The 25,292-nt window shown below is 40.1% G+C and overlaps 2 protein-coding genes and 2 pseudogenes across 4 annotated transcripts in view; 3 read left to right on the top strand and 1 right to left on the bottom strand.

Annotated features, from left to right (window-relative positions):
- The first annotated feature begins 612 nt into the window (after window positions 1-612).
- LOC139476045 (uncharacterized) lies at window positions 613-2,520 on the top strand (annotated as a pseudogene).
- A 1,382-nt stretch (window positions 2,521-3,902) lies between these two features.
- On the top strand, window positions 3,903-5,940 carry LOC139474216 (uncharacterized; annotated as a pseudogene).
- Window positions 5,941-8,054: 2,114 nt separating this feature from the next.
- LOC139474564 (uncharacterized) lies at window positions 8,055-12,876 on the bottom strand. Its single transcript, XM_071257626.1, has 3 exons — window positions 12,581-12,876; window positions 12,051-12,236; window positions 8,055-9,075 (listed from the first exon to the last, which is right to left on the bottom strand). The coding sequence occupies exons 1-3, from the start codon at window positions 12,851-12,853 to the stop codon at window positions 8,116-8,118; spliced, it is 1,419 nt and encodes a 472-aa protein (XP_071113727.1). The 5' UTR covers window positions 12,854-12,876; the 3' UTR covers window positions 8,055-8,115.
- Window positions 12,877-13,304: 428 nt separating this feature from the next.
- Window positions 13,305-25,292, top strand: part of LOC139475013 (uncharacterized) — a 139,797-nt gene continuing 127,809 nt past the window's right edge. For all 3 annotated transcript variants that reach the window (XM_071258227.1, XM_071258226.1, XM_071258224.1), the window contains exon 1: window positions 13,305-13,399. The gene's annotated coding sequence lies outside the window, so the exon portion shown is untranslated. The remainder of the gene's footprint in view (window positions 13,400-25,292) is intronic.

The raw sequence follows: 25,292 nt of genomic DNA, 5'->3' as shown, positions 1-25,292 counted from the left end.
AGTGTTTATTTCTTATGTTTATCAATAACCTGGTAAATACGATTTTAAATACAAATTTAACATTCACTGATAGAACTCTTTGATCATGCGTGCTGAAGAGAATAGCTTTTATAAAAAAAACCATACATGATTGCTACAAAAGTTACTTTTATAATAATTTAAGCTAATTTGTTTATTTCGTGAAATTGGAGCTTCTTATGTATATAATGTTTAATCATAACGTGATTTGAACGATACAGATTTTTACTAAATTCATTGACGGATGTATATGATTTACCTCTTTCCACTAAACCTTTCAGCTAATTTGATGTTATTGATTGAAATAAAGAAGATATACATCATTTGTGAAAAAAATAATGCCATGAAAACATTTTCAACAATTATTTTGTAAATTTCACATGATTCACCAGTCAAGAAATTCAAGACAGATCATAGATCTGTTTTCTCTCTTTAAAAGTCACACATAATTAGATACATATGTGAACAGTACAAATTTGAAATTACGATGAACTTAACATATGCCATTTAATGTACAGGTTTATATGTCACAATGTTGACATGGTCTCTGGGATAATGAAGCCTTGATTTCTTTAGATCTGTAGGCGAATTGTGATGGGCATATGTAGACCGCAAGACAAAATAGGTAATTGTGTTTGATACATACATACATACATACATACATACATACATAAATACATAAATACATAAATACATACATATTTATTTATTTATTTATTGTTGTGTTTATATACATATCTTCACGTATACGATCGACCGAAGAGTCACATAGTTGTTTACTAATACATATAATTAAACATTTCAGTGATTCCTACAAAGAAAGACACATGCAACATAATCTTGAAGGACTCGGGTAAATATAAAAGTTACACAAAGTTCACCAAATCTACCTAAAACCATTATTAATTCCATGAGTAGATTCTTTTAAGTTCCATATATTTTCCGTTATTCCCTGTCTTATCATTTGTAATATCTGTATACTGTAAATCTTGAAGTTAACGCGAGCGTGAATTAAATGCGAAAAATGCGAGTTATATATTTTTTCTGAATATCAGGTGATGGTTTTCCATCATTATACAAACCGCCACTAACCGAGTCATACTTTTCTTGGAGACGGAAGAATCACTTATAGAAGGAGCAGTTGAACATTTGCTTCATACCACATATGCTTCCTTTTCGTAAAAAACCGAGGCAAAATCATTTCCTCAAGTATTTTATGTAGCAATTATGTGTCTAAAAAGACATCCCAGTATTATTTTGATGCAACTTATTCGCAGATTTATCTGTCGGTACCATGCAGTTAAGTGACGTTTTCATAGCCTAATATCATATACATGTATTTTCCCTTAATTCACAGCGCCAACAGTCCCACCCGGTATAGACAGGGGTACAATGTGCCATGAAGGTAAGAGTAACTTGTCAAAAGTAGCATTCGAATAAGTAACGTCTTCAGTTGCATTACGAATGGGAAGCAATATTTTTCACCTGGGTCTCAGTATTAATTTCTGATACTTCGGTGGAAGTATTTGTTCATATTAACGTTTTATTTCCGACAACTGAACCTTGCTCTTAGAAGAAATTGTGTTGATTAACCTTTAGTGTCGGCACATTTAACTACTATGAATACAAATTGTTTGTTTAAGAAACAAATTTTCCTGTGTTTTTAGCAGTATCGTCGTTTGTTTAAATGTTAAACAAGTTCAGATACGTGTGTTCATCGCTTGATATATTGCCTTTTAATCCTCCAGTTCCAAGCCAGATACAAACACCTCCCCTTCAGGAAGAGAGGTCGGACGACAATGGAAAGAAAGGTGAGGTAACCAGTGATAATAAATGGCATGGTGTACTTTTCCAGTCATGTTATATTCAACACCAGGGTCTTGCGCTTGAATGTTAATAATGCGTTCCTTATTTTTATTAACATCCCCATATATGTTTTTTTTATGAGTAATCGACTTTCCGTGCTTATAAGTATTTTATATTTCAGGTCAAAGAATGGTGCTTGGGGACTCGCTATGCAGGGGGATTGCGGGCGATATACCCAACTGCTCAGTAATAAGCAAACCAGGAGCTAACCTGAAGCGAATGCAAAAAACAATAACCAATTTAAATGTAAAGACTTATCACTCTATTTTGTTACATGTAGGGACAAATGACATTTCTTCTTTTAATCCACATCGATTTCTCTCTGAATATATGACACTAATTAAATACTTAAAATAGATGAACCCTGATGCCGTTACAATGTGTTGTGACATTATTCCACGCATCAGGGATTTCAGCACAACACAGAGGGTGGTAATCCATGCGAACAATATCATAAGGCATGTGTGCACTGTTTTCAGATGTGAAAATTTGTGAACATCCAAAAGATTTTTATATTTGGGAACAGGTGGACCAAGGCACTATCTATATTGTTCGGACGGATTACACCTGAATGATAAAGGGAAGTATCAGCTGAAAAGGTCATTTGCCCAAGCCCTATCACATGCCCATCGGTAAAGATTTGCTTTTGTCCTAGTCATCCCATTTAGAACTGTTTAAAGAATTAATATATTCACTAGTTTATAAGAAATTTGAAAAATAGTTTTCTGCTGATATTTCCATTTATTTCCTTATTTATTTTAGCTTATGTCGTAATTTATAGGATTTTTATGCTTTTCAAAATATGGTCAGAATTACACTCTTATAGTCCCTACCTACATTTATTTAATGCTTATGGTAACAATCTTGTTCGTAGTAAATTGAGGTCTGTATTCTGATGAACTCAGACACTATTTAATCTCGCAGTTATTGTAGTATGTGTCTTTGCAATTCTTAGTTACTGTTTTCTGATTAATAACCAATAGTCATGCCCGGTAAAGTGAATGTTGTGATAACTAATTTCCCTTCCCTTCTCAGGACATTTTAGATCTATCCATATTATGTTGTTTTGGATTGTACTATGCATAAACCAAAAAGTATAACATTTAAATATCGTGTAGAAATCATTGCAGACCTTACGCAGCAAATTGTTATGTGAACTGTAACGTATGTTATATTTGGGATTACACTGTCTTATTAAAGTACACATTCTGATACTTTTTAGGGTCCCCATGTCATTTGTCCCTACTTGCACTTTCGTTATGTGAACTGTCCAGTAATACTGATTTAAAAATAATAAACTTTCCTCTTATTTTAATTAGTTTCCATATTCCAGTGCTAAAAAGTATTTGATTATACATTTCTGTTTTTCTTCCAACTTTTCCGATATAAACAAACGATCTAATCTTTCATTTTGGACTAGTTTATCTCCATGAATACTAGTAACTTCTTCTTGTCATATTGGTGTATCTCCAAGCACGTATCTATTAAACGATGTTGTTCATATTCCCTTTTTGTTATATTTACTTTTTGTGGTTAAAGCTGATTCATCTGCAGCACTCATCTCGCCACACAAGCATAAGTATTCTGTCTCAAACCGAGAAAGATTAATGAAAAAGTATAGACTATCTGAATTTGGACCATATGGGAAAATCAAAGAGAGCGTCATATGTAAAAAAAAGTAGAAACATTAAAAGCCATAACAAATCGTTAAAAAACAGTCTGCAATAGCCTCGAAAGGTAGATACTTATATAGGGCGTGGAAGTCCGTTCACACTTTAGTGTCCAGAAGTTCTATATGACTTTATACTATATATGTTAAACATTTCGTACTTTAAATGTGATGACGAACGCGAAATCCCCAATAAAGGAGCTCACCATAGACAATTTGTTTGGATTCTTTGAAGGCTAATTCCAGATATTGTGACGGTTTGAATACGAAAAACCGTGTTTGGAAAACAGGGACGGAAGGATGCTAAACCTTGGCATTATGTCACTTTCTATTTTCTTAGAACTTGGGTATGGGTATATTTGTGAGTGAGGTTGAGTGTGTGTGTGTGTGCGTGCGTGTATGTCTCGAGTGACGGGTTGGGGGATATCTGAATGTGTTTGGGTGTCTGTTTAGTATGTGCGGGATATTATTAGAATCATTGATTGTGTGCATGCGTGCGTGAGTGCGTATGTATATATGTGTGTATGCATGCATGCATTATGTGAGTGTGTTAGTGAATATTTGTATATGTAGATATCAAGAATGTGCATGATTACTTTTTATATCTTATTGTATTTTAATATTTGTAATATCTTAAGGTGTCATTTCGGCCCTCTGAGGCCTGGCGTTTGTATTTTAAGTATGTGCTAAATGTTGGATTGCTTTGTAACACATGACACTGTAAAAAAAACAAGCCATCATCTGACTCTGAGTATTTACAATTTCTGCGTGACGCCACACCCCACGTTATAGTGCAAGTATTCGTGATAGTAAACGTATGATGTCCGAAAACCTATGCTGCTGAAAGCTCTGATCGAAAACAGGACAATCCGCGACGATTGTCCCGTTTTCGATCATATTTTTCGGAGTGTTTTTTAAAAAAAATCTTTGATTATATTTTTACGCGGAAGATGATTTTTCCCGAGGACTACTGTTTTAAAAAACGCGTTTTTTCGCGTTTCCGCGGAGATTTCACATCCCTGTTGTTATGATGATGATCAGGACAACACCTTCAGCACTGCAAAGCCAATGAAGAAGGGACGAGCTTTTTTTAAGAGTGGCCACATACAAAATATTCAAACATGTTCTAAAAATGAGTATTATTATCTTAAATGTGAATGTCTTCCATCATACAGACTAGGTATGATGTACCATGTACATGTTACTCTTGATAATTTTGCTGTAATCCAGGATGCATCATGTGATTGTGTAGGTTCAGCCACTGGACGTTGTAGCCACATTGCAGGATTGTTGTTTGCATTAGAGGATTATACTGTCAACTTTGGCAATACAACACCCTCATGTACTTCTTTCTCTTGTTCCTGGAATAAACCCCGAAACAAAACTAGAAACCCACAACCTGCCCACACTTTGCAGTACAGCAAATAGAGAGCTCCTAACCATATTATTGATCATGACCCATGTCCTGTTGCAGATCAGTCTCACAGAGCTGACAGTAGTTTTGCAACTGCTTTCATGTCTTCTGCACTAGCCTTTCATACAAATACTTCATGGCAGAGTATCCTAGAAATTACTTATGATGATTATGAATTGTCTAATGACTTGAAGTTACATCTCATGGATAAATGTGATGTTTTCATTGAAAATGTGAAAGAAAGTATTTCAGAGTATGGAGTTGGCCCTTGTGAAGTACCTGGTAGTGTGGGTCAAGCAATTTCTGATCAGTGGCATAATGCCAGGTGGTACAGAGTGACAGCATCTATTTGTAAAGACTGTTCTATGGTATCCACAGATCGAGGTAGATATTGCTTGTTATAATCACATGTATGGGGTATTGATTGTTTTAATACTGTTGACATGAGGTATGGATCAGATAATGAAAAAAGAGCCTTTGAAGACTATTCATTAAAATATGTAGAAACATTTACCTGCCTTGCAAGTGGTTTCTGGATAAATTCGAAGTATCCTGAACTGGGATGTAGCCCTGATGGCATCTTACAGTCTCTCAGTACAGATGTGGCTGATGGTGTTTTAGAAATTAAGTGCCCATCAGTACTTGAAAACATTAATCCAACTGAGGCAAAAGAAAACTTACAAAGGAGAAATACTATTCATTTTGCAGCACTTTCGAAAATGGCAGACTGAAATTGAAAAGGAATCATAAATATTATTTCCAATGTCAAATGCAAATGGCCATCTGTGAAAAATCTTTTTGTGACTTTGTAATATGGTCGCCTGAGGGTATGTCAGTAGAAAGAATACCCTTCAATAAATTATTTTGGGAACAGACATACCGCCTCTTGAAAATATTTTACAAAGATATTCTAGTTCCTGAGATATTTGAAATGAGAGTGCCAAGAAAGCTACTTCCCTTTGATCTGTCTTAGTAAGCATAACAAACATGAGTGAATGTCCATAAAAACAAGACACAGAAGTTAATGGTAAGTGTGTTATATCTATTCACTTCAACATTACTTTGATCATAGAACTGAATCACATGATGTATGATTCAGCGTTTTTTGAATACACTGTACAGTGTATCCTTGTGAGGTTGTCATGATTATTAGTACAATATACTTCATGTGTAAACATGACATTATACTAGGTGAGCTCCATATCGTACCACACTTATGGTGAATATTTTTCTTGCGATGTATTCATAAATAAAATGAAACACCTTTGCTCCCAGTTAGTATCGTGAGGGCTAGAACTTGTTCTCGTTATTCAAGCTAGTAAATATTTCAACATTTTTTCACTTCTAACATTGTATATGCAATGTGAGAATGATGAACGTTAATAACTAGTATGCATGGTGTACAGCTTTAGCAAAGCAACTAACTGTCCAGATAATGTTATTCAAGTTATGTTAACAACCATGATAACAATAATGTGCAGTACTGTCATTTGTCATTATTTTTATACTTCATGGACTAAGTATTTCACAAATGTGGATACAAGTTAACTTTGATCAACACAGCATGAAGAGATTTTGTCGCATACCTACTTATTGATGCAATACATGTAGTGTCATAAATCGTACATATGTAACGAAGAAGATTCAAAATTGCATGTGGTACCTTCAGAATCAGGAAGGAGAAAAGGACACATTTGAGTTTAAATACATAATTGGTAATAGAAACAATCATATCATGAAAACAAAACCAGTAATGACTTCCTGAAACATTTGTTATTGTTTTCAAGGAACAAGAGGTACTAAGTTGACACAATCAGAACATATTTTTCATTGTTTAGAGTTTAACAAACAATTATGGCGGTGACAAAATGGTTGGGCTGAAAGGCATAAAAATGTTTTGCATATCTACAGCGGTAATGTAATTAATATTTTTCATTATTACTATTTTCAAAGTAATAGTTACATTGTTGGAATATTATTTTATCATAAACTAGATCAGTGGAGACATGCAGATACTGTTACAATTGAAACAATGGTTATGAGTGTGTAGTTTTTTTTATATAACCATGAATCATACTTCTCGCTGAGAGATACCTCCGTAATGTTTACTCTTGTACTAGTTGTAGTCTTGACATGTCAATTATTCACGCTGTACAAAAGTGTGCATACCTCCTATACGGAAACTGGGTCAATGTTTCCGGCCTGTTCCCATGACAGACATATCAATTTGTACAGCAATACCATTTTCAAATGATCATTCCAATACATGCTGCAGTTGTTGGGGAACATACCTTGATAAACAGTGAAATAATTGTAATACCTTGTTTTCTAATAACAGTTATGACGATACATCTCACCCTCAGGGACACGTAATAACACAGGTGAAGTACTACAGCCAACAATGCTGTTTAATATCAAAGTGGTTCAAAGCTCATATGATGATGGCTTCATGTCCTTGAAGAAAGTTTAGCATGATTCCAAAAACGATTTTCTGGGATAATATGTATGAACATTATGACACAGAACAGATCACAATTGTGAATGATTCAAACATCTATCTTCACAAAAATAAAACTGATCAACTAATTAGTAGCTATTTGATAAGGACGCAGTGAAAACTGCAACAGACACGAGTCTAAAATTGTTCACCAGCGCCAGCCGTGGACATATACATGAGGTGTCAATAAAAATTTGACGAGCAATATTACTCTTTGTTATTATTTCTTGCTGCAGGTAGTCACAAGTCATGATTGATCACCGATATATGGCATCGCAAATGGAAACTGGCGATAGATGCTGAGCAATGACTTGGTTCATGATGTACATGTTTTAGTGCGCTTTTTATTGTATAAAAAAGTAGTATTTATGAGATATTGAAAAATAATCAGCTGATAACAACAACTACTCGGGCTAGAATTATCGTACCTCCTATCATATGTAATATACATTCAATCATGGTAATGGGCTAATGCCCTATTTAACAAGTGGTGGCTGATAGTTGGAAAGCATTCCTATAACAAAAACTATCTGTGACGCTAAGTGTTTCATTGAAAGAGGAATAACTGTGTTTAATATACGATACTCCCTCAACCTTCCCACTGATCTCTCCACATGTATTCTTGTTCTAGCAATAGATCGAGTCAAGATATCAGGGAGTCAGCTTGTCCCTTTTGCCTAGAAATGGAGGAATATTCAAGTGTGCTCTACGGCTCATGAGGAGATCTTTGATATTGAGGCCTCTATCGGCTAAGATCAAATCACCTGGGTTAATTTTTTCCAGAAAGCCTGATTTCCTGATAATATCTCTGTCTGATATGCCACCTTCATATGCATCAGACAAAAATGTAACAGCACCAGTTGGAGAAATACCAAGTAAAACTTTCAAGGTGTTGTGAGTTTTGTACTGAGAGTACATGTTGCCTTGCTCACCATAATCACTTGGTCGCTCAGAAAACACTTCGAAACAATCAACAATAACTCTGATGTTTTTGAAGCTTTTAAACACAGATGGCAATGTTTTCCTGATAAGATGTCTAGAAGGAAAGATGTGATCTTTCAAAGTAATAAATTCCATGTACAGAAACTGAATCCAAGTGGTAATGATACAGGAAACAGAACCGACACTGATGTTATATCTATAGGATAAATCTCTTGTTGGAAAGTTTCTCCTTAATCTGACAAGTGTCAAAACAAGCTGGTCTTTGATTGATAAAACCCTGCACTTGCCAGGTTTACTGGAACTTATCTTATTTCCACGCCAGTAACAAATGTCATTTACACTGTCACCAATGGAAGCAAAAAGATGATTAAAATGAACAGTTTCCATGCCAGTATAGTACTTGAATTTCTTCTTATTAGATACCAAATTATCAAATAGTAAATCACAGCTTTTGTTGTCAAGATCCCTGCTTATTTCACAATCTGAATCAGGGACTTGTGCGGTCATCCTTTCATAAATTTTAGATACCAGAATGCTGGAACACACAAACTCAGTCTGGTTGGACTCATGCTTCGTTGTCGTAATTGCTTGGCAGGCAGCATCACTGGACCTGAGCTCAGTCAAGGTAGCCTCTTCAGTGTCAGCACCAGTAGCACAGACATTCTGTTCCTGTTGACATAAAAATTAACTAATGATACATAATGTTTGCTCATTAACATCTAAGGCATGGTTAGGAAATTGTTGTATCTTAGTGGCAATGTCATGGTTGAAGTAGGTTCCTGGTGCCTGAGTGAGTATGGCTTTACACCGCTTTTAGAAATACTCCAGCAATATCACGACAGGGGACACAAGAAATGGGCTTCACACATTGTGCTCATGTGGGGAATTGAAACCATTCTTTGGCATGGCGAGTGAACACTTTAACCACTAGACTACCCAACCGCCACCGCCTTGAAGTCATACTTGTAAAATGTATTATTTCAACGATACCATAATACCACCTATTACAATGATTGCATCAGCTGCTATTAATAAGATAAACAAATGGTGAACAAACAACGTGCTTAAATGCTTAATGCATCAATGAAAACAGTGTTATCAATTTCAATGAAACAGGGAATAACTTTCAAATTACAACTGCTTATTGTCTAGCCATGGTGAAATGACACTAATGAGTCTCCTAGTTGAACCTTTATTCCAAAAGGCACACCTAAAAATGTTCATGTGTGACTGTGGCAGACAAGAAAACAAAAACAGGTCTAACCCTTTAAGGTTAGGTGTAAGGTGACATTTTCATAAACAAGTTATCTGCTGAAGCTAACACTGACTTGCAACTATGTCTATATACAAAGTAAATATTCCTTTAGGATAACATTATTAATGATTTACATTCCAAAATTGCATACCATAATTTTTTTTACTTAAACAAAATATGGATCTAATATTTACCATTGTTTACATGGTTAAATATGATTGCAGAGCCCATTTTATATCTGATTACAGGCTTAAAGGGGCACTGATCTAACGCAATTCCCCGGGACTGGTTGTTGCCTTTGTTATTGTTTTTTCCCAGTGAGTACCCGGATGTATAGCAGCAATCTAGACTAGTTTGCGACCTCTGCTGCGCCATTTGTAAGCGCATTAGTCACTTTTATGGATACCGGTAGTAATGAGGGCGTATGGTCACATTGATCAACAAAATGAAATAAAGTTTTCGAGATAATAAGGAAATGTAGGTATCTTTGTGGGTAGCATCGGTAATGGTGACGAAGTTTTGATAAGTCACTTGGTTGGTAATTTTGCGATTTTCGTTTACAATATTTAGACTTGCAACATAAAGTAAATATTTCACCTGAGCATTGCTTTTTTATAGTGTGTATATTATTTTACTGTCAAAATGTGTAACATATTTATTAAACGTCTAAATATTCAGTTATTTAACAAATCGACTGAAAAACTTTTCCATCCCTATTATTATGATAACGAATTCCAAACATTTTGATGTTTAATGTCATCACCAAGAGACTGAAAATGTTACGTTGTAAAGCACATTTCTATGATGTTTGGCTTCTAATCCTACATAATAATCTGTTGTGATGTTTGTAGGCCCTTTTGATAGTCTTAATCAATCTGGACAGATTTTTTAGTCAAAATAACTGAAATATTTACACATTTTATAAATTGCCTGAGAGAATAACATTTTACAAATTGACGGTAATATATACACGCTTACAAAGGAAAAGAACTGTGAAAACATCGTCTATCGCGCATTGAAGAATTTCCCAACCAAGACGTAGAGAAACAAGAACGAATTATCGGTTCAAATGAAGGAAAACAAAATGCAGATACCATAACTACAACCTACCAAATTTATGTGTATAAATTTTAGGCAGCTTCCTTGTTCGAGGAATGTATCCGTGAATATCCACACAAAGGAACAATATCCCACTCGTCTGCAGCTGTACAAAGAAACTTATTCGATGTCACCTGTCGTTGTAACAATCAAATATTTTAAAAGATATATATCGTTTCGGGATATCATAACCCGTGTTCGTTTCTCAACTGATCACTTGGATTGTTTCAGGTGTTTCACATAGGTGTGAAGTCTCAAGGGTCGGCTGAGAAAGCCCACGTGACAACTAACATTCATAACGTCCACGGTTCCTAAAAAATCCACTGAGTGATAGATAATAATGATCAATCAATCGACGTATTATCAGTTAACCCTTTGAACAAAGTATGTTGTTTTTACATGGGCACTTCACGCCATGATATGAGTGTATTCCCTTTGTTTTAGTAAACCTAGACACGTAAACACTCACTTTTGATATATCCACTGTGCAAGATAACAGTGATTAGTCAATCAACGTATTTTCTGTTAATCCTTTGATGACTAGGAACGATCCGTTGATTTACAAAAAAAGTAAATCAACTGATCATTCATCTCTTGCTGGGCTGCCACGTGCATATTACATAACACACATTTCACCTCACTTCAAACCTGGATTTAGATTGAATAATTACCCCAGACACAATAAATGCCAAATGGGAACCTTTGTCAGGTAATCTAAGTGGTGCTACCACTAATTGTACCTGTAATAAATTCATTAACTGATCATCAAGTGAATGACGACAAATACACAAGTGTAGGGTTATACGAGAAAACGTGGATGACAACAAGGGAGTAGTAATCGTATTATCGACGCAATCCTAAATCCGAAAATGCTTTCACTGCATGGATACTTTTTTTAGTATTAAACTATAACCATCTGGGATATTTCCAATGACGACATCCGATGAGCCGCGCCGTTCTTTTTGTCTATTTGTTAAGGCTGAAGAAATTAATTAACATGCGCCCTTTGTCGAAATCTTTATAGATCACAGTTAACCAATCAGTGTTTATGCAAAAATGCGTAAAACAAATATTGCCTCCAGCCTCCAAGTTTATTTAACTGTCCTTGCAAACGGTAGCCCAGTCTCTGGTCACACTCAGTTGCGTTGCGTATCATCCGGGTACTCACGGGGGAAAAACAATAACAAAGGCAAGAACCAGTCCGGGGAATTGCGTTAGATGAGTGCCCCTTTAAATTATTTTTTTTTACAAATGTAAAACATTTATGGCAATAAAAAAATTTGGTCCATACCAATTCGGTATTGACTGTTTCCTGCCACTCCAGGTGCTTTCTAGAGGTGTATGGGTGGTCAGTTGCACACACTGCAAGTAAACAAAGGCCATCACCTGCTGTAGATGTGGGCTCCAACCTGGATACCTTACATGGAAGGGGACATCTCTCCACAGGGCTCTTTCTTTTCTTTGAAAATTTCACCACCTTGAAAAAAAAATATATGGACTGCACAAATCTGCCACTATGTTTGGAACATAGGCCTAGAATCTACTTATTGCTCACATGGTTGCTTTAATCCATTTTCCACGACATTTGAACCCAAATTAATGCTTGTCATAATTCCTAATTAAATAAATCTGAATCAGTTGTTAAATCTGAAAACTGTTCACCAAATTGACAAAAAGTCGTATGACATATCCAGTAAACACTTTGAACATCGAACATTAATTTGATCTTCTAGGCCGAGTCTACCTATGGTGTATCGACATAGATCTAGATGTATGTGTCTGACGTTATAATGACAAAAATACGAAAATCATAACACGTACCTGATCAAAAGTATATGTTGCCGGGATAGGATCGGGATGTTCAAGTGAAGGACCATTCCCGCCGATAAAGTGCTTGGAAAATATGTAGGTGTACTTGTTGACCTTTTCCGTCGTAAAGCCCTCTCGACAACAAGCGCAAACCCACCTTGCACACTTCTCAGGCTGCTTGTGAAACTTAGGAAACAAAATAAAATCGATCCCTGCCATGTCAGGCCTATCCGTATAGCGGTTGTCACTTCGGCAGATCCCATACGCACAGTGTTTAGCTGGCATCGTCTTAAAATATCCGAAACCGCTCTACGATTCTAACAAGCGAAAGTGGGACAAAGGGCAATGTTTGTCCCTCGTTTTTCGCGCATGCGCGAACCTAAAATAAAGCGGAAGTATCTAAAATTCTATTTTAGTAGTTTGGCCTTGTTGATGAAATGGCTTAAATTGTGATGTATAGGTGGGTGTTTTTATCGTACCAAAGTGGCGAAAATGCCGTTCTCAAGTTAGAAAAGCAATCGGTAACTGTAGTGTCAGTGTGGGTATTTTTTTATCGTTCGTAGTAATTGTTGAAAAATCGAGTCGGTCCCTGCAGTAATTTTCTGTTGCATTCCTTCTCGCCCGCGTGTGGAGATGGTCATGAATATGCATGAGGGCGTCTATTTTTAGATACGGACTCCTGTGCCTCAACGAAATTACCAAATATGTTTAACAGTGTTTACCCCCCTATGACATCAATACCAGTGACTGACTTTTATAAAATAGCAATTTCGCGGGATTTCCAGAGGACGATTTTCGTTGAGAGAGGGATTGTATATACATAACTGTCATGTAAGTAATCAGATATATTCTGACAAACTGCGTGCTGTTATTTGTTTTATGTTTTCTAATGTAACCCAGAGAATTCGTCAGAAATGCAGATAACTACCGCCGTCGTTGTGCGTGACTTTCAGTCAATCATGGCGTCAGGACGGAAACGTTCACGATTTCTGTTGAATTTACTTGATCATTGTGTTGTTTATATTTTTAATTCCATAATTCGTGCTAGGATACTCTTCCCATGAATAGTCTAAAACGCGTGAGCCAATGTATGCAATATTTGACGAATGGATAGCTCTAAAAGGAGAAAATACTACACAGTGTAAAATCTGAATTTGTTTTTATATTTCAACAAGTACAGTGTTCGTCAACAAGTACCGTGTTCGTCTACACCCCTCATTTATTTCGTTTAGTTTCATCTAAATAATTTGTACTGTGACAAAATCCATTTGTCATTTGATTCTAAAATGTATGAGGAATTCAGGGAAATATACGTGATCTAATACGGGACTCGCAACAATAATCGGCACTTGAAACGTGATTTTGTAAACACTGTCCAATATGGCGGAACGTTCTCTTCGGCGTATTTTCCTAAACATTCTAAACAATTCTAGGCGACGTTTCAAAATTATCATTAGTGAGTAAATGACAAACACATACCTATGATCACTAATAATCTATTTTTAAAATTCAATTCTTCGAGTAAATATCCGATATTTAGATTTTTGAAACACAGAGTAAATAACGCCATGAATGGTGATTTAGTTATGTGTAAATTAATTCTGAGATTGACTATGTACTGAATTTTCGTTGGTCACTTTCAGATTTTTTGCTTTGCCTAAAATGACATTGAATGATATCACAGAAAAGGGTATTTCCCACTAAATTCAAAACAGTGAATTGTATGTGTGCGTAGTTTATTTCGAATTTTATTCGACTTCGAAGTGAGGATTGAGAAGAAGGGACATTTAAGTGTATGTGGCATCCAGGGGGTCTACACTCTAAAATTAATAACGTTCGTAGGTGAACATTCGACTGAAGCACGAGCAACTTATCAATGAATTACAATCAGGAAAGTTGTCCGTCATAATCTGACCTCAGGTCATCACCATGGAGTAACCAATCGCGGGCCTGGAATTCCACCTCACACACATGTTTGATACGAGTTATCTCAAATGGCTTTCTCGCCCACAGGTGTGTAAGAAAAGTCAAATAGGGAATTACATAGGAAATTATTTTGGTAACACTATATGTCTACCATAAACCTAATGAAAGTTTTACGGAGACGTTGAATGTCATTTATAATCTTGCTGCATGTTTTCAAAAAGTTTGATCAAGCGTCGTATGATTCTCTTTTAAATATTTGTAAACAGAGCGCGCACTGGTTCGTCTCCCGTCTTTCACAATGATTTTCCAATGAACACACAATCACGCGACATACGTTGGTGATAACAGCAGGATAATCACTGACATAACTTAAAATGTCAGCTTTGTAATATTTCATGTCAGAATAGAAATATTTTCTCCATTGTTATCATGTAGTTGACATGGCCCTGTAGTGGGGGTAAGAACAATGACATAATGTGTGTCAAACATGCTTGCCGCATGCGTGATCCAAGGCCACCTTTATATCCAGTCCCAGTATAAGGGAATGTCTCAAAGACATGTAAATACATCAAAATAAGTTATGAAATGAAAAGTGATTTAAACTACCTTAGTTTATGAAAACTTAATGTTATTACCAGGAGCATTGGTTACAACACCTACCCAGGGGCATGATAATGGAAAAGATTGTGTTGCTTTTGTTAAAACCAACCAAAACAATATTCCGTGTGAACGTAGCCCCTAATGAGATACATGTTTATCAACCGTACTAATTTAGAAAAGACAAATCCCACTGTTTATATCCTTTTGTCAATAATACATAAAAGCAACCGGACATCAGAAGCAGGTGTCTATGAATCACTATCAAATATTGTTGATACCAGATTTGGAAAAAAACAGTATAATTATAGCTGAACATTATAATACATATATTGTCCATAGGGTATTGTGTCACTTCTCCGAATCAGTCCTGGGTTCGTCTCCACACAGGAAAACAATGTGGCAGCTTATTTTTAGAGTTACCTGTCGTCCTATTCTGTCATGTCACACCTCTCACTCATGTTCAAACAAAGCTACTACTAGAATGTGTTTCCTTGTGGTAAACTGAACTTGTCTGTTTTCTTTACCATGCTTTATTTGCGAGTCAATCACTTGGAGGCCATCTTCTGGGCATCAATGGCAAGGGAAAACCAAAACGCAGTTTTTGTTGTATAGACAATATATTACTAGTTGGTGGACTCAAAAGGTAAGAATGTACAGATCTAGTCTAGACCGTGAACCAGGTCTAAGTGAGTGAGTAAGTGACATTCGTTTCCCGACATGGTTACAAAGTGTGAAGCCCATTTGTGTTGTCCCCCGCTGTGATATTGCTTATACATTGCTAAAAGCGGCGTAAAACCATACTCACTCACTCCAACCGGTAGCACAGTCACACAATTTTCATTAAAGAAGTAAGTGTAAGCGAAAAGCGAGGTGTGAAAATACCCGTGTTAAATGAGTGAGTCAGTGACTGGTTTTACGCCGCTTTTAGCAATATTCCAGCAATATCACAGCGGGGGACACCAGAAATGGGCTTCACACATTGTACCCATGTCGGGAATCGAACCCGGATCTTCGGCGTGACGAGCGAACGCTTTAAATACTAGGCTACCCGACCGCCCCTACTAGGTCTAAGGGTATGGCGAGTTCATAAAATCTAAGTGGTGTCATTGAAGGACATGACTTGTTCGGAACACATGACCGTCATGTCAGATGTTTGGCTGGCCACTGAAAGTTTCCAAATTTCAATCTAGACGTGGTGGTCTGGTAGCCTGGTGGTTAAAGCGTTCGCCATTCTCACCGAAGGCTTGGTTTCGACTCCTCACATGGGTGCGCTGTGTGAAGCCCGTTCCTGGTGTCTCCCGTCTGGATATTGCTAGAATATATGTCAAAGCGGCGTAAAACTCATTCACTCAAATCTACAGGTAACTCATATGGAAAACAATGTGATTAAGTAACAAGAGCACTTTTATTCGTTTTTTCATAATTTGGTAAAATATTTGCACATTGTGTTGCCTGTTATATGGTATTGATGTTTCCTGTGCTGTTGTTGTAGTAATAGCTGGTGATTTGACGTCCGTGTGTGGTATATGTTCATATCTTGCACAGGTGTTGCAACAGTGTTATTCTGTCATGTAAGGGGTTGTGGTGGCACTCACTACCTCCACTCGTCTTATATGGTTGGTGTTAGGATTGGTATACATTCTAGTTGGATCCGTGAAGATTCCGGGGTAGAATAGGTCTTCAGCAACCCATGCTTGCCGTAAAAGGTGACTATGCTTGTCGTAAAAGGCGACTAACGGGATCGGGTGTTCAGGCTTGCTGACTTGGTTGATGCATGTCATCGATCCCAATTGCGTGGATCGATGTTCATGATGTAAATCACTGGATTGTCTGGTCCAGACTCGATTATTTACAGACCGCCGTCATATAGCTGGAATATTGCTGCGTGCTGCGTAAAACAAGGACCAAACCAAACCAAAAACATTCTAGTTGGTGTAAATGTGACGCTTCAACGCGCCTGTGCTATTGCTACACTGAGAATTTTTTTTAGTTAATTCTACTGACTTAATTTGTAACAGCAGCCAGAAGGGGTTAGTAAAGCTAAATTGTCAATGCAAGAGAATAACCATCCTAGATGTTCTGTCGAAACAGAAATCCGCTTGGCGTAAAAGGCAATGAACTGTGGGAATTATATGAATGGACCATACTCCTTACTCCTGCAATGTAAGCCTGTAAACAAACCAGACAATCAAGTGATTCATGAACCAAAACATCAAGTGACACGAGAGTACCATAACTGATTTTCTTGAAACTAATAAAAACGGTAGAACAACGAATTTACTTTCCTGCCGGTAGATTGCACGCGGCGTCAAGACCATGTGACATTGCTCACTTCCGTCTTGGTCACTGTCACGCTCGCCGTTTTGAGAATACAAAGAGATAATTGCTAGTGAGAGTGTTAGGTATATCTTGGCTTTGTAACCTTGTTAAACTATATTTTCCATGACTGACAAAATTTAGAACTTCACAGGATGCACACAATGAAGGGAGATTTGTTTAGTGCGCCAGTGTGTAAGAATATTTGCTTATGTATTTACCTGTCAATTACTTTTTCGAAGTATTTTGTTTATAAACTTAAAATGCCACTGAAAAGCATTATGTCATCTTTCCACTGTATTGTATATCTCATTTGTTATTCACTTGTTTTTGCATGTTCAGAAGGTGTCAAACGGGATCGGAAAATGATCAAAACATGAGTTGTTAAAACCAGTTTAGTACATATATTATTGCAGTTAGTAAATCACGAGAAGAAGATTCTTTGAAATATGTAAAGTAATCTGTTTCTAGCTGATGTAAATGTATTAATCTACGATAGGCTACCTACTAGTCTACTTAGCAAATATCTACTACCTGGGAACTAGAATCTCTTAACAGTGTAGTGTATGACTTGACACTGATATACATTCACTAATTTTGTCATTGTAATACATGGATATCGTCAACAAACGCAGGACGCCTGTGCTATTGACTTATGCCTGGAGATGGTCGTTCGGCACTCGCCTACTGCACTAAAAAATATTGATTTCAATTGTCGTTATTGCCAAAACTGTTCATGTTTGAAGTGGAGAAACAGAAACATTTTCAATCAAAAGATCCGTCTCAAAACGACACAAGTAGTTGAGGGCATCGGTACAGGACCGCTCCTGGCTTCTGATTGGTCGAGAGGATCACGTGACCTCTGTGACGTCACTTCCGGGCATTGTGGGTCATGCGCGAGCATCCAAGATGGCGTCGCATCCGTTTCCCAAGGCGTGCGCATCCAAGATGGCGTCGCATCCGTTTCCGGTGGTGTACGCACTTCCAAGAGGGCGTCGCCTCCGTTTCCGGTGGCGTGCGCCTCCAAGATGGCGTCGCATCCGTTTCCGGTGCCGTGCGCACCTCCAAGAAGGCGTCACCTCCGTTTGCGGGAGGTGCGCCCACCGTCATGAGGACGTTGCCTCCGTTTCCGGGGGAGGAGGAGGAGGGAGGAGGGAATGGGAAAAAATCTTTGTTTGGGTTTGAGGGTCGTCAAAGCAAAGGATGAAAGCGTTCTTTCGGGAGGGATGGGTGGCCCTGAAAAGGGCCGTTTTGAAGAAGATGACTTCTTCACATGCAGGTACACGCAACGGTACAAAGGCACGGGTGGGCTTTAATCTGGCGTCTCACAGGGCACTTACTTGTGTGCGTTAAACGACGCATGTAGGTGTCCTTCAGCACAGTGTTGCAATACACGCATTGGAAAGTCCCATCCCATGCCCTTGTACCAAGGGCGTACACTGGCAGGCACACTTGACATCTACCACATTGCCATGGAGGTAACGATGCTGTTTCATTCTCAGTAGAAATCAGTTCCAGATCCCAGTTTTCAGATTTCCATGTCGCTGTTCCTGCTGCTGTTGATTTTTTTCTTTTTACAAGTGGCACTGATCCACTCGAATGGTTGTTCTCTTGTTTTATAGGAGAGCCAATGACACCCTGCTTCCTGGTTGGTTCGCCAGGCAGCAGCTCTGATTGGTTCGTTCCGGTGCCTGGTCTGCAGCTCGGTTTTCCAATTTGACCTGGCCCCTGTGTTTCTTTTCCATAGGATATGGATTTTACCATGGGAGAGAAAGCACAACCCCGGTTTGGCCAATCAGAGTCCAGCATGACCCGATCGTGACCTGTGATTGGTTGACAACCCAAGCCTCTGATTGGTCCGATTTCGATCCGGTTTTTTTTCTTCTTGGGTAGCCTTGGTATTTTTAGGTAGACGGTCGTTTGCATGCTAAAGGTGGACCGTCATAGGTAGTCATGAACGTGATGTTGGAATGCCTTCGTGATGTACGTTGTGTCACACCCATGCAAATCGGAATGTCATGTGTATGTGTGTTCAAACAGACGTTGACGTTGATCCATATAATGATGATGCCATGCTTACGTGATGTACGTCATGTTGCCAGGCACACGTGATGTTTCACGCGTGTTGTCAGTTGTCAGATGTTATTAAGTATTTAGATGGATACAGAAAGATCGAGAGAAATACGTGACGTTTGCACACGTGATGTACTTCGTGTCGCAATGTGAACGTCATGTACTTTGTGTGTTGCCATGCAAACATAGTGTGGTGTGTGTGTGTGTGTGTGTGTGTGTGTGTCTTCAAACAGATGTTGATCCATATTATACTTATTATTATTATCATGATGAATGATACCGAGGTGTTGACACTCGTGTAGGTCTACAGATGTACTGTGACACGTGTTTTCATACACACGTGATGTTTGATTCGTGTCTCCATGCACACGTGGTGTACTACGTATCTCTATTTATAGATTTATATTTATTTTATTTTGAGACGTACCATGGCGTTGTCACGCGTAGACGTGTGCCTCCAAGAGGCCTAGGGGAGGAGGGTGTGGGTTCTTTGTTTTGAATTGTTGGGTTGGCAAAGCAAAGGATGAAAGTTGTCTTTTGGGTGAGATGGGTGGCCCTGAAAAGGGCCGTTTTGGGGAAAAAAAACCTTCTCTGCTGCTGTCAAAGAAGAATCATCATGTCCAAGCTTATGACAAGACAAGGATCGTCGAAGCGGAACTAGGTGCCATCTGGGTATACCATCTTTGTATACCATCTGGGTGCCCTACGTGGCACCACTTGTTGGTCCAACAAAGAAAAGAAAATAATTTTATGAACAGGAACTTGAACGGTAACTTGAACAGGAACTTGAACAGGAACACAGGAAACGGGAAATGTCCTCCTAGACAGCCGGCCGTGCTACGCCATTCGTGTTCTTCTGATTCACATTCTCCTTGCAGAGATAGTGTACCTGTGGCTTCTTCTTGTGTTTCACCTGACCGGTTAGTCTGAGGTAGTCACAGTGTGGGGACCACCTGTGGTGTTCCACCCAAGGATCGTCGTGGGACGCCACATTGGAAACAGTACACGCCATCGGCACCCTGAGTGTAGACAAAGCCCTCATTGGCCATCTCTTCAGCAGTCTGATTCATTTGTGTTGGCCACATCTCAAACGAAGTGAGCCTTCTTTCAAAGCATAGATAATAGGGCGATGGCGTGATACTGAGAGGTGACATCCCATCCTCAGCATCCATACTCTTACTCCAACATCCACGAGTATCTGCACTATCTGTCACCACATCTCCGTCATGCATCGTCGTACCACTCGTCTTTGTCTCAGCCATTCTTGTTTTCTTTTGATCACAAGTGACACTGACCCACTCAAAAGGTTGTTCTCTTGTTTTTGTGCCTGGCCCGCACCTCTGATCCGATTGATCCGATGTCGATCCTGTTTCGAGGAAGGGTTGTCTATAAATCAGACGTTCAGTTCATCTTAAAGTACAGACGTTCATCAGACACGCATCGCCACTATGATGAGCAACCAAAGAACGCCCTATCGTTTGGAGAGGAAAGATACCAAACGCTCCAGACGATTAAGAACTGCCAACCATACCTATCGTTTGACTTTCAACCCAGACTACTTGGACACCGTACCACCTGACCGCGTTCCCATGGAACTGCCATCTTTATTTGACAGAGTGATCGATGACTTTTATCAACAGATGTCAGGCCAGAAGAGAGATGGTATTGGTATAGGTATCGAACATCCCGCTTTGAACACCCCCATACGTATTCCCTTTCGTCGCTTTGAAGATCTCCATGGGTTAGATATTTTGCATGCCGTGGGAAAAGTCCAACAGTCCAACAAAGCCCTAAACATCGATGCCACCATGGTTGTGACTTTAGTACACGTAGCAGATCCCGACAGGCTAGGATCGGGCAGTGGTGTTCCCCAACTGAAAAACGTGATTGGACACGAAGCCTTTTTAACGCGAAAAAGGGGCATTGTACAGATCAAGAACGAAGATCAATCCTGTTTGGCATGGGCTCTAGTGGTGGCACAGCATTATGCCCAGAAGCCCAACCCTTTGACCCAAGAGTGAGAAACCCAGCGAAAGAGACTGACGAGAACGGATCTCGTCTACGTTCAAGGCATAAGGGCACGGGACTTGTTTCGACGCCTTGGCCTGCCTGAAGGTCCCTGTCAGGGTCTGGATGACCTTGCACGCGTGGAATGCGCCTTGGCCCACCTGAATTATCAACTGAAAGTCTACAGTCAAGAGGTGGACCAGAAACTGTTGTACAAGTGTGATGAGGCTCCACCCTAAGCCACTGTGTTGCATTTATATCATCATGATCAGCACTACGATGTCATCACTTCCATGTCAGCTTTTGATGAATCTATCCATTACTGCGAACGCTGCGACCAACATTACGATCATCCTGAAAAACACTCCTGCACCAAGCAATACCGTTGTCACTGCTGCCTCCACTCTAGCTATTGCGGACTCAAGGAAGAGCACGGGATCCCTTGCTTGACATGTTAACGTTGGTTCCCAAATCAACAGTGTTACACCCAACATCTCCAGTCACCGTCAAAGGGAAAACTCAGCGCCTGTCAATCGATTCACAGGTGCCTGACCTGTTTTCAGCTGGTCCGCGTCTTGGATGAAGAACATCCCTGCTTGGTGTGCCGAGAACCCATGACCCATGACCCCAGATCGCTGTTACATGTCACCTCTCCGTGAAGAAAATGAGGATGAGGAGGGGGAGGAAGAGGGGGAGGAAGAACAACATCACATACGAGACAATAAGTCTTCTATGATTTTGAACACGGGGGAACACATTCCAAATTTGTGAGTGGTGCAGTTAGGATGTGGACGATGTATCAGTGAAGTGAGCAAGGACTTGTGCGAACACTGTCCATGGAGAGAAGAACGGTATGGTCCCAGCCGTGAGATCGTGTTTCAATGTCCCACCACGCGACATGATGTGTGTGTGTGGTTGACCACGCTAGCTGAAAAACCCAAGAAGAAGAACCAAGAGGAAGAGGACAGCACACGCAAGGGGGCAACAGCACGCAAGGGGACAACAGCACACCTGGGGAAAAGAAAACGGGATGGAACCCCCTCAAGAAACCACTCTTCAAAACGTCAACGACATTCATCGCCCCAGCAGGAGGAGGGAGCGTTGGTGGAGGGGGAAGATGCCATGGAAGAGGAGAAGGCAAAAAAGACAAAGAAGCCAAACAAGAACAAGAACACCACCACGACAGTCCAGAAGGAGGATCGCATTTATGTAATGGCCTATAATGCATGATCCTATGATTTACACTTGATCCTGAAGGGTCTGTCCCCCCTCCTGATGAAACTCCCCACCAAGATTCGAAATGGTCAACAAATTTTGCAGCTTAGACAGCTTAAATTTCATACCTTACCCACTAAAAGCCTTTCCAAAGAGCTTTGGGCTGAAAGAGCTGAAGAAAGGGTATTTTCCAAAGCCAACCAGACCTCCAGACCTCCCTATCCACCAGCCATCATGTACGATCCCGATGACATGTCTCCCGTGGAACACACAGCCTTCCTCTGATGGCATACCCAAAAAGTGCAAGAAGGAGCCTTGTTTGCCTTGCAAGGAGAACTTTTAGCCTACTGCCAGAGCGATGTGGACATTTTGAGACGGGGATGCGCTGACTTCCGACAGAACGCCATCCACTCGGTTGGCATGGAACCCTTTGTAGAAGTGATGACAGCTGCTGCGTTCACCATGAAATACTTCCGAAAGCACGACCTGAAACCCAATACCATCGCCTTCTTCCACCTCAAGGCTACCAACCCAAGAGAAACTATTCCAAAGCCTGTATGCACTGGCTCCATTATCTGATGGAAACGGACCCCCATCTGCACCTCCAGCACGACAGGAATGGAGGTGAAAAAGAGTTCACGTGTGGAGAGGGTACCGGTCAACATCAGTACAGTGTGGATTCTACGAATTCCTGGGCTGTTTTTGGCATGGGTGCCAGACCCGTCACAAGATTGAGCGTGGGACAGTGTGGATTCTACGAATTCCTGGGCTGTTTTTGGCATGGGTGCCAGACCCGTCACAAGATTGAGCGTGGGGAACCTCATCCCGTCCTGGGCACGTCGTTGGGAGCCTGTTATACCGACACCCGCTACGGCCTGAGTCTCTTGAATCAACACCCTGAGGTGAAATGAATCGTCACCCTGTGGGAGCATGGTGTTACAAAAATGCAACACTAGGACTCTGCTCTGCGTGCTTTCTTGCAGGGACCCCACTGTATCCACGTCCCTGGGCTGCTCAACCCTCGCGACGCCTTCTATGGAGGTCGCACTAATGCCATGCGATTATGCTACGAAGCCCAAGAAGGTGAAACCATCAAGTACATCGATATTTGTTCCCTTTACCCTTACATTTGTAAGACCGGAGCATTTCCCACGGGACACACGACCCTTCTCCATCAACCTCCTGTGGACACGTTGTTTGAACTGAAAGGACTGATCGAATGTTGTGTCCTACCCCCGAAACTACTCTATCATCCGCTACTGCCTTACAGATCGGGTGGCAAACTGCTCTGTCCTTTGTGCCGTACATGTGCTGATACCCGGTCAGACTCCCCCTACAAGCACACGGACGAAGAGAGGTCATGGGTGGGGACGTACGCCACCTTAGAACTCCATGAAGCCGTGAAGAAGTATGACTACAAGGTGTGTCAGATCTACGACGTTTGGCATTTTGACACCTTTGCACAGCATGACCCCGACACCCAGCATGTAGGACTCTTTGACACTTATATCGATCAACATTTCAAGGAGAAGCTCGAAGCCAGCGGATACCCCGAGGGATGTACGGATCATGACGCTTACATCCAGGAGATCCACGACAAAGAAGGCATTGGGTTGGACAAGGATCGCATCGAAAAAAATCCAGGACGTCGTACGGTTGCCAAGATGCAACTGAATTCGCTCTGGGGCAACTTTGGACAACGGCTTGACTACAGTCAGAACATTTATATGAACGATCCTGTACAGTAATTTGCCTTGTGGAGGAATGAACGCAATACCATCGAGGATGTCACCGTTGTCAATGAACACATGGTGGAAGTGACCTATACCCAGAAGAAAGAATTCCAAACCCCTCATTCTCATTTCAATGTCGCCATCGCTGCTTGGGTCACCGCCCAAGCACGTCTCAAGCTGTACGAGACCCTTGCCCTGGTGGGTCGCTGGGTCTTTTACTTTGACACGGACAGCGTCATTTACATTCATCGACCCCACGATGTGAATCCAGAGCTGGCCCATGCGTTGGGTGAGTTTACAGATGAACTGGATGGAAACACCATCAAGACGTTTGTGTCAGGAGGTCCCAAAAACGGAATTACAGAAACCAACTACATCTCAACTTTGACACCATGAAAGGGCTGAAACTTGGACAACGGCCTGGGAAAGAGGGGGAGAAAATCAGTTTGGATTACCCTCATCACATCAATCGAAAAGGACCTCAGCATGAAAACGCTCTTGTGACCCGACCCACCTGAAAAGACTATCGTACCGTGTACGACAAGCAACGTCTCGTCTACAACGAAACCACAGGGCTGCCTGTAGACATGCTCCCCTTTGGGTACAGAGACGACTTTCTATAAATATTTCATCACAACGGATCGAAAGTGAATCGACATGACCCCTACAGAAATCCGGATCGTAATCGGGCCAATCAGAAGCCTGGATTGTCGACCAATCAAAGACCGCGCTCAGACCATGGTGGGCTCTGATTGGCCGAAACGAGGTTGTGCTTTCTCTCCCATGGTAAAATTTATTTCCTATGGAAAAGAAACACAAGGGTCGGTCCAGTTTGGAAAACTTGAGACTCAGAC

The sequence above is a fragment of the Haliotis cracherodii genome, unplaced genomic scaffold (genome assembly GCF_022045235.1).
Source record: "Haliotis cracherodii isolate W230 unplaced genomic scaffold, xgHalCrac1.p SCAF_3, whole genome shotgun sequence".
NCBI classification, from domain to species: domain Eukaryota; kingdom Metazoa; phylum Mollusca; class Gastropoda; order Lepetellida; family Haliotidae; genus Haliotis; species Haliotis cracherodii.
Note: the sequence above shows the minus strand (reverse complement) of the source record. Positions and strands in the feature narration are given on the sequence as shown.

Excerpts from the sequence above, each read along its gene's own strand:
- LOC139474564 (XM_071257626.1), bottom strand. The coding sequence starts at position 12,853 with ATGCCAGCTAAACACTGTGCGTATGGGATCTGCCGAAGTGACAACCGC. Across the intron at positions 12,237-12,580 it reads CAACATATACTTTTGATCAG|GTGGTGAAATTTTCAAAGAA; the intron begins GTACGTGTTATG and ends TTTTTTTTCAAG. Across the intron at positions 9,076-12,050 it reads AAACAGTCAATACCGAATTG|GAACAGAATGTCTGTGCTAC; the intron begins GTATGGACCAAA and ends TTATGTCAACAG.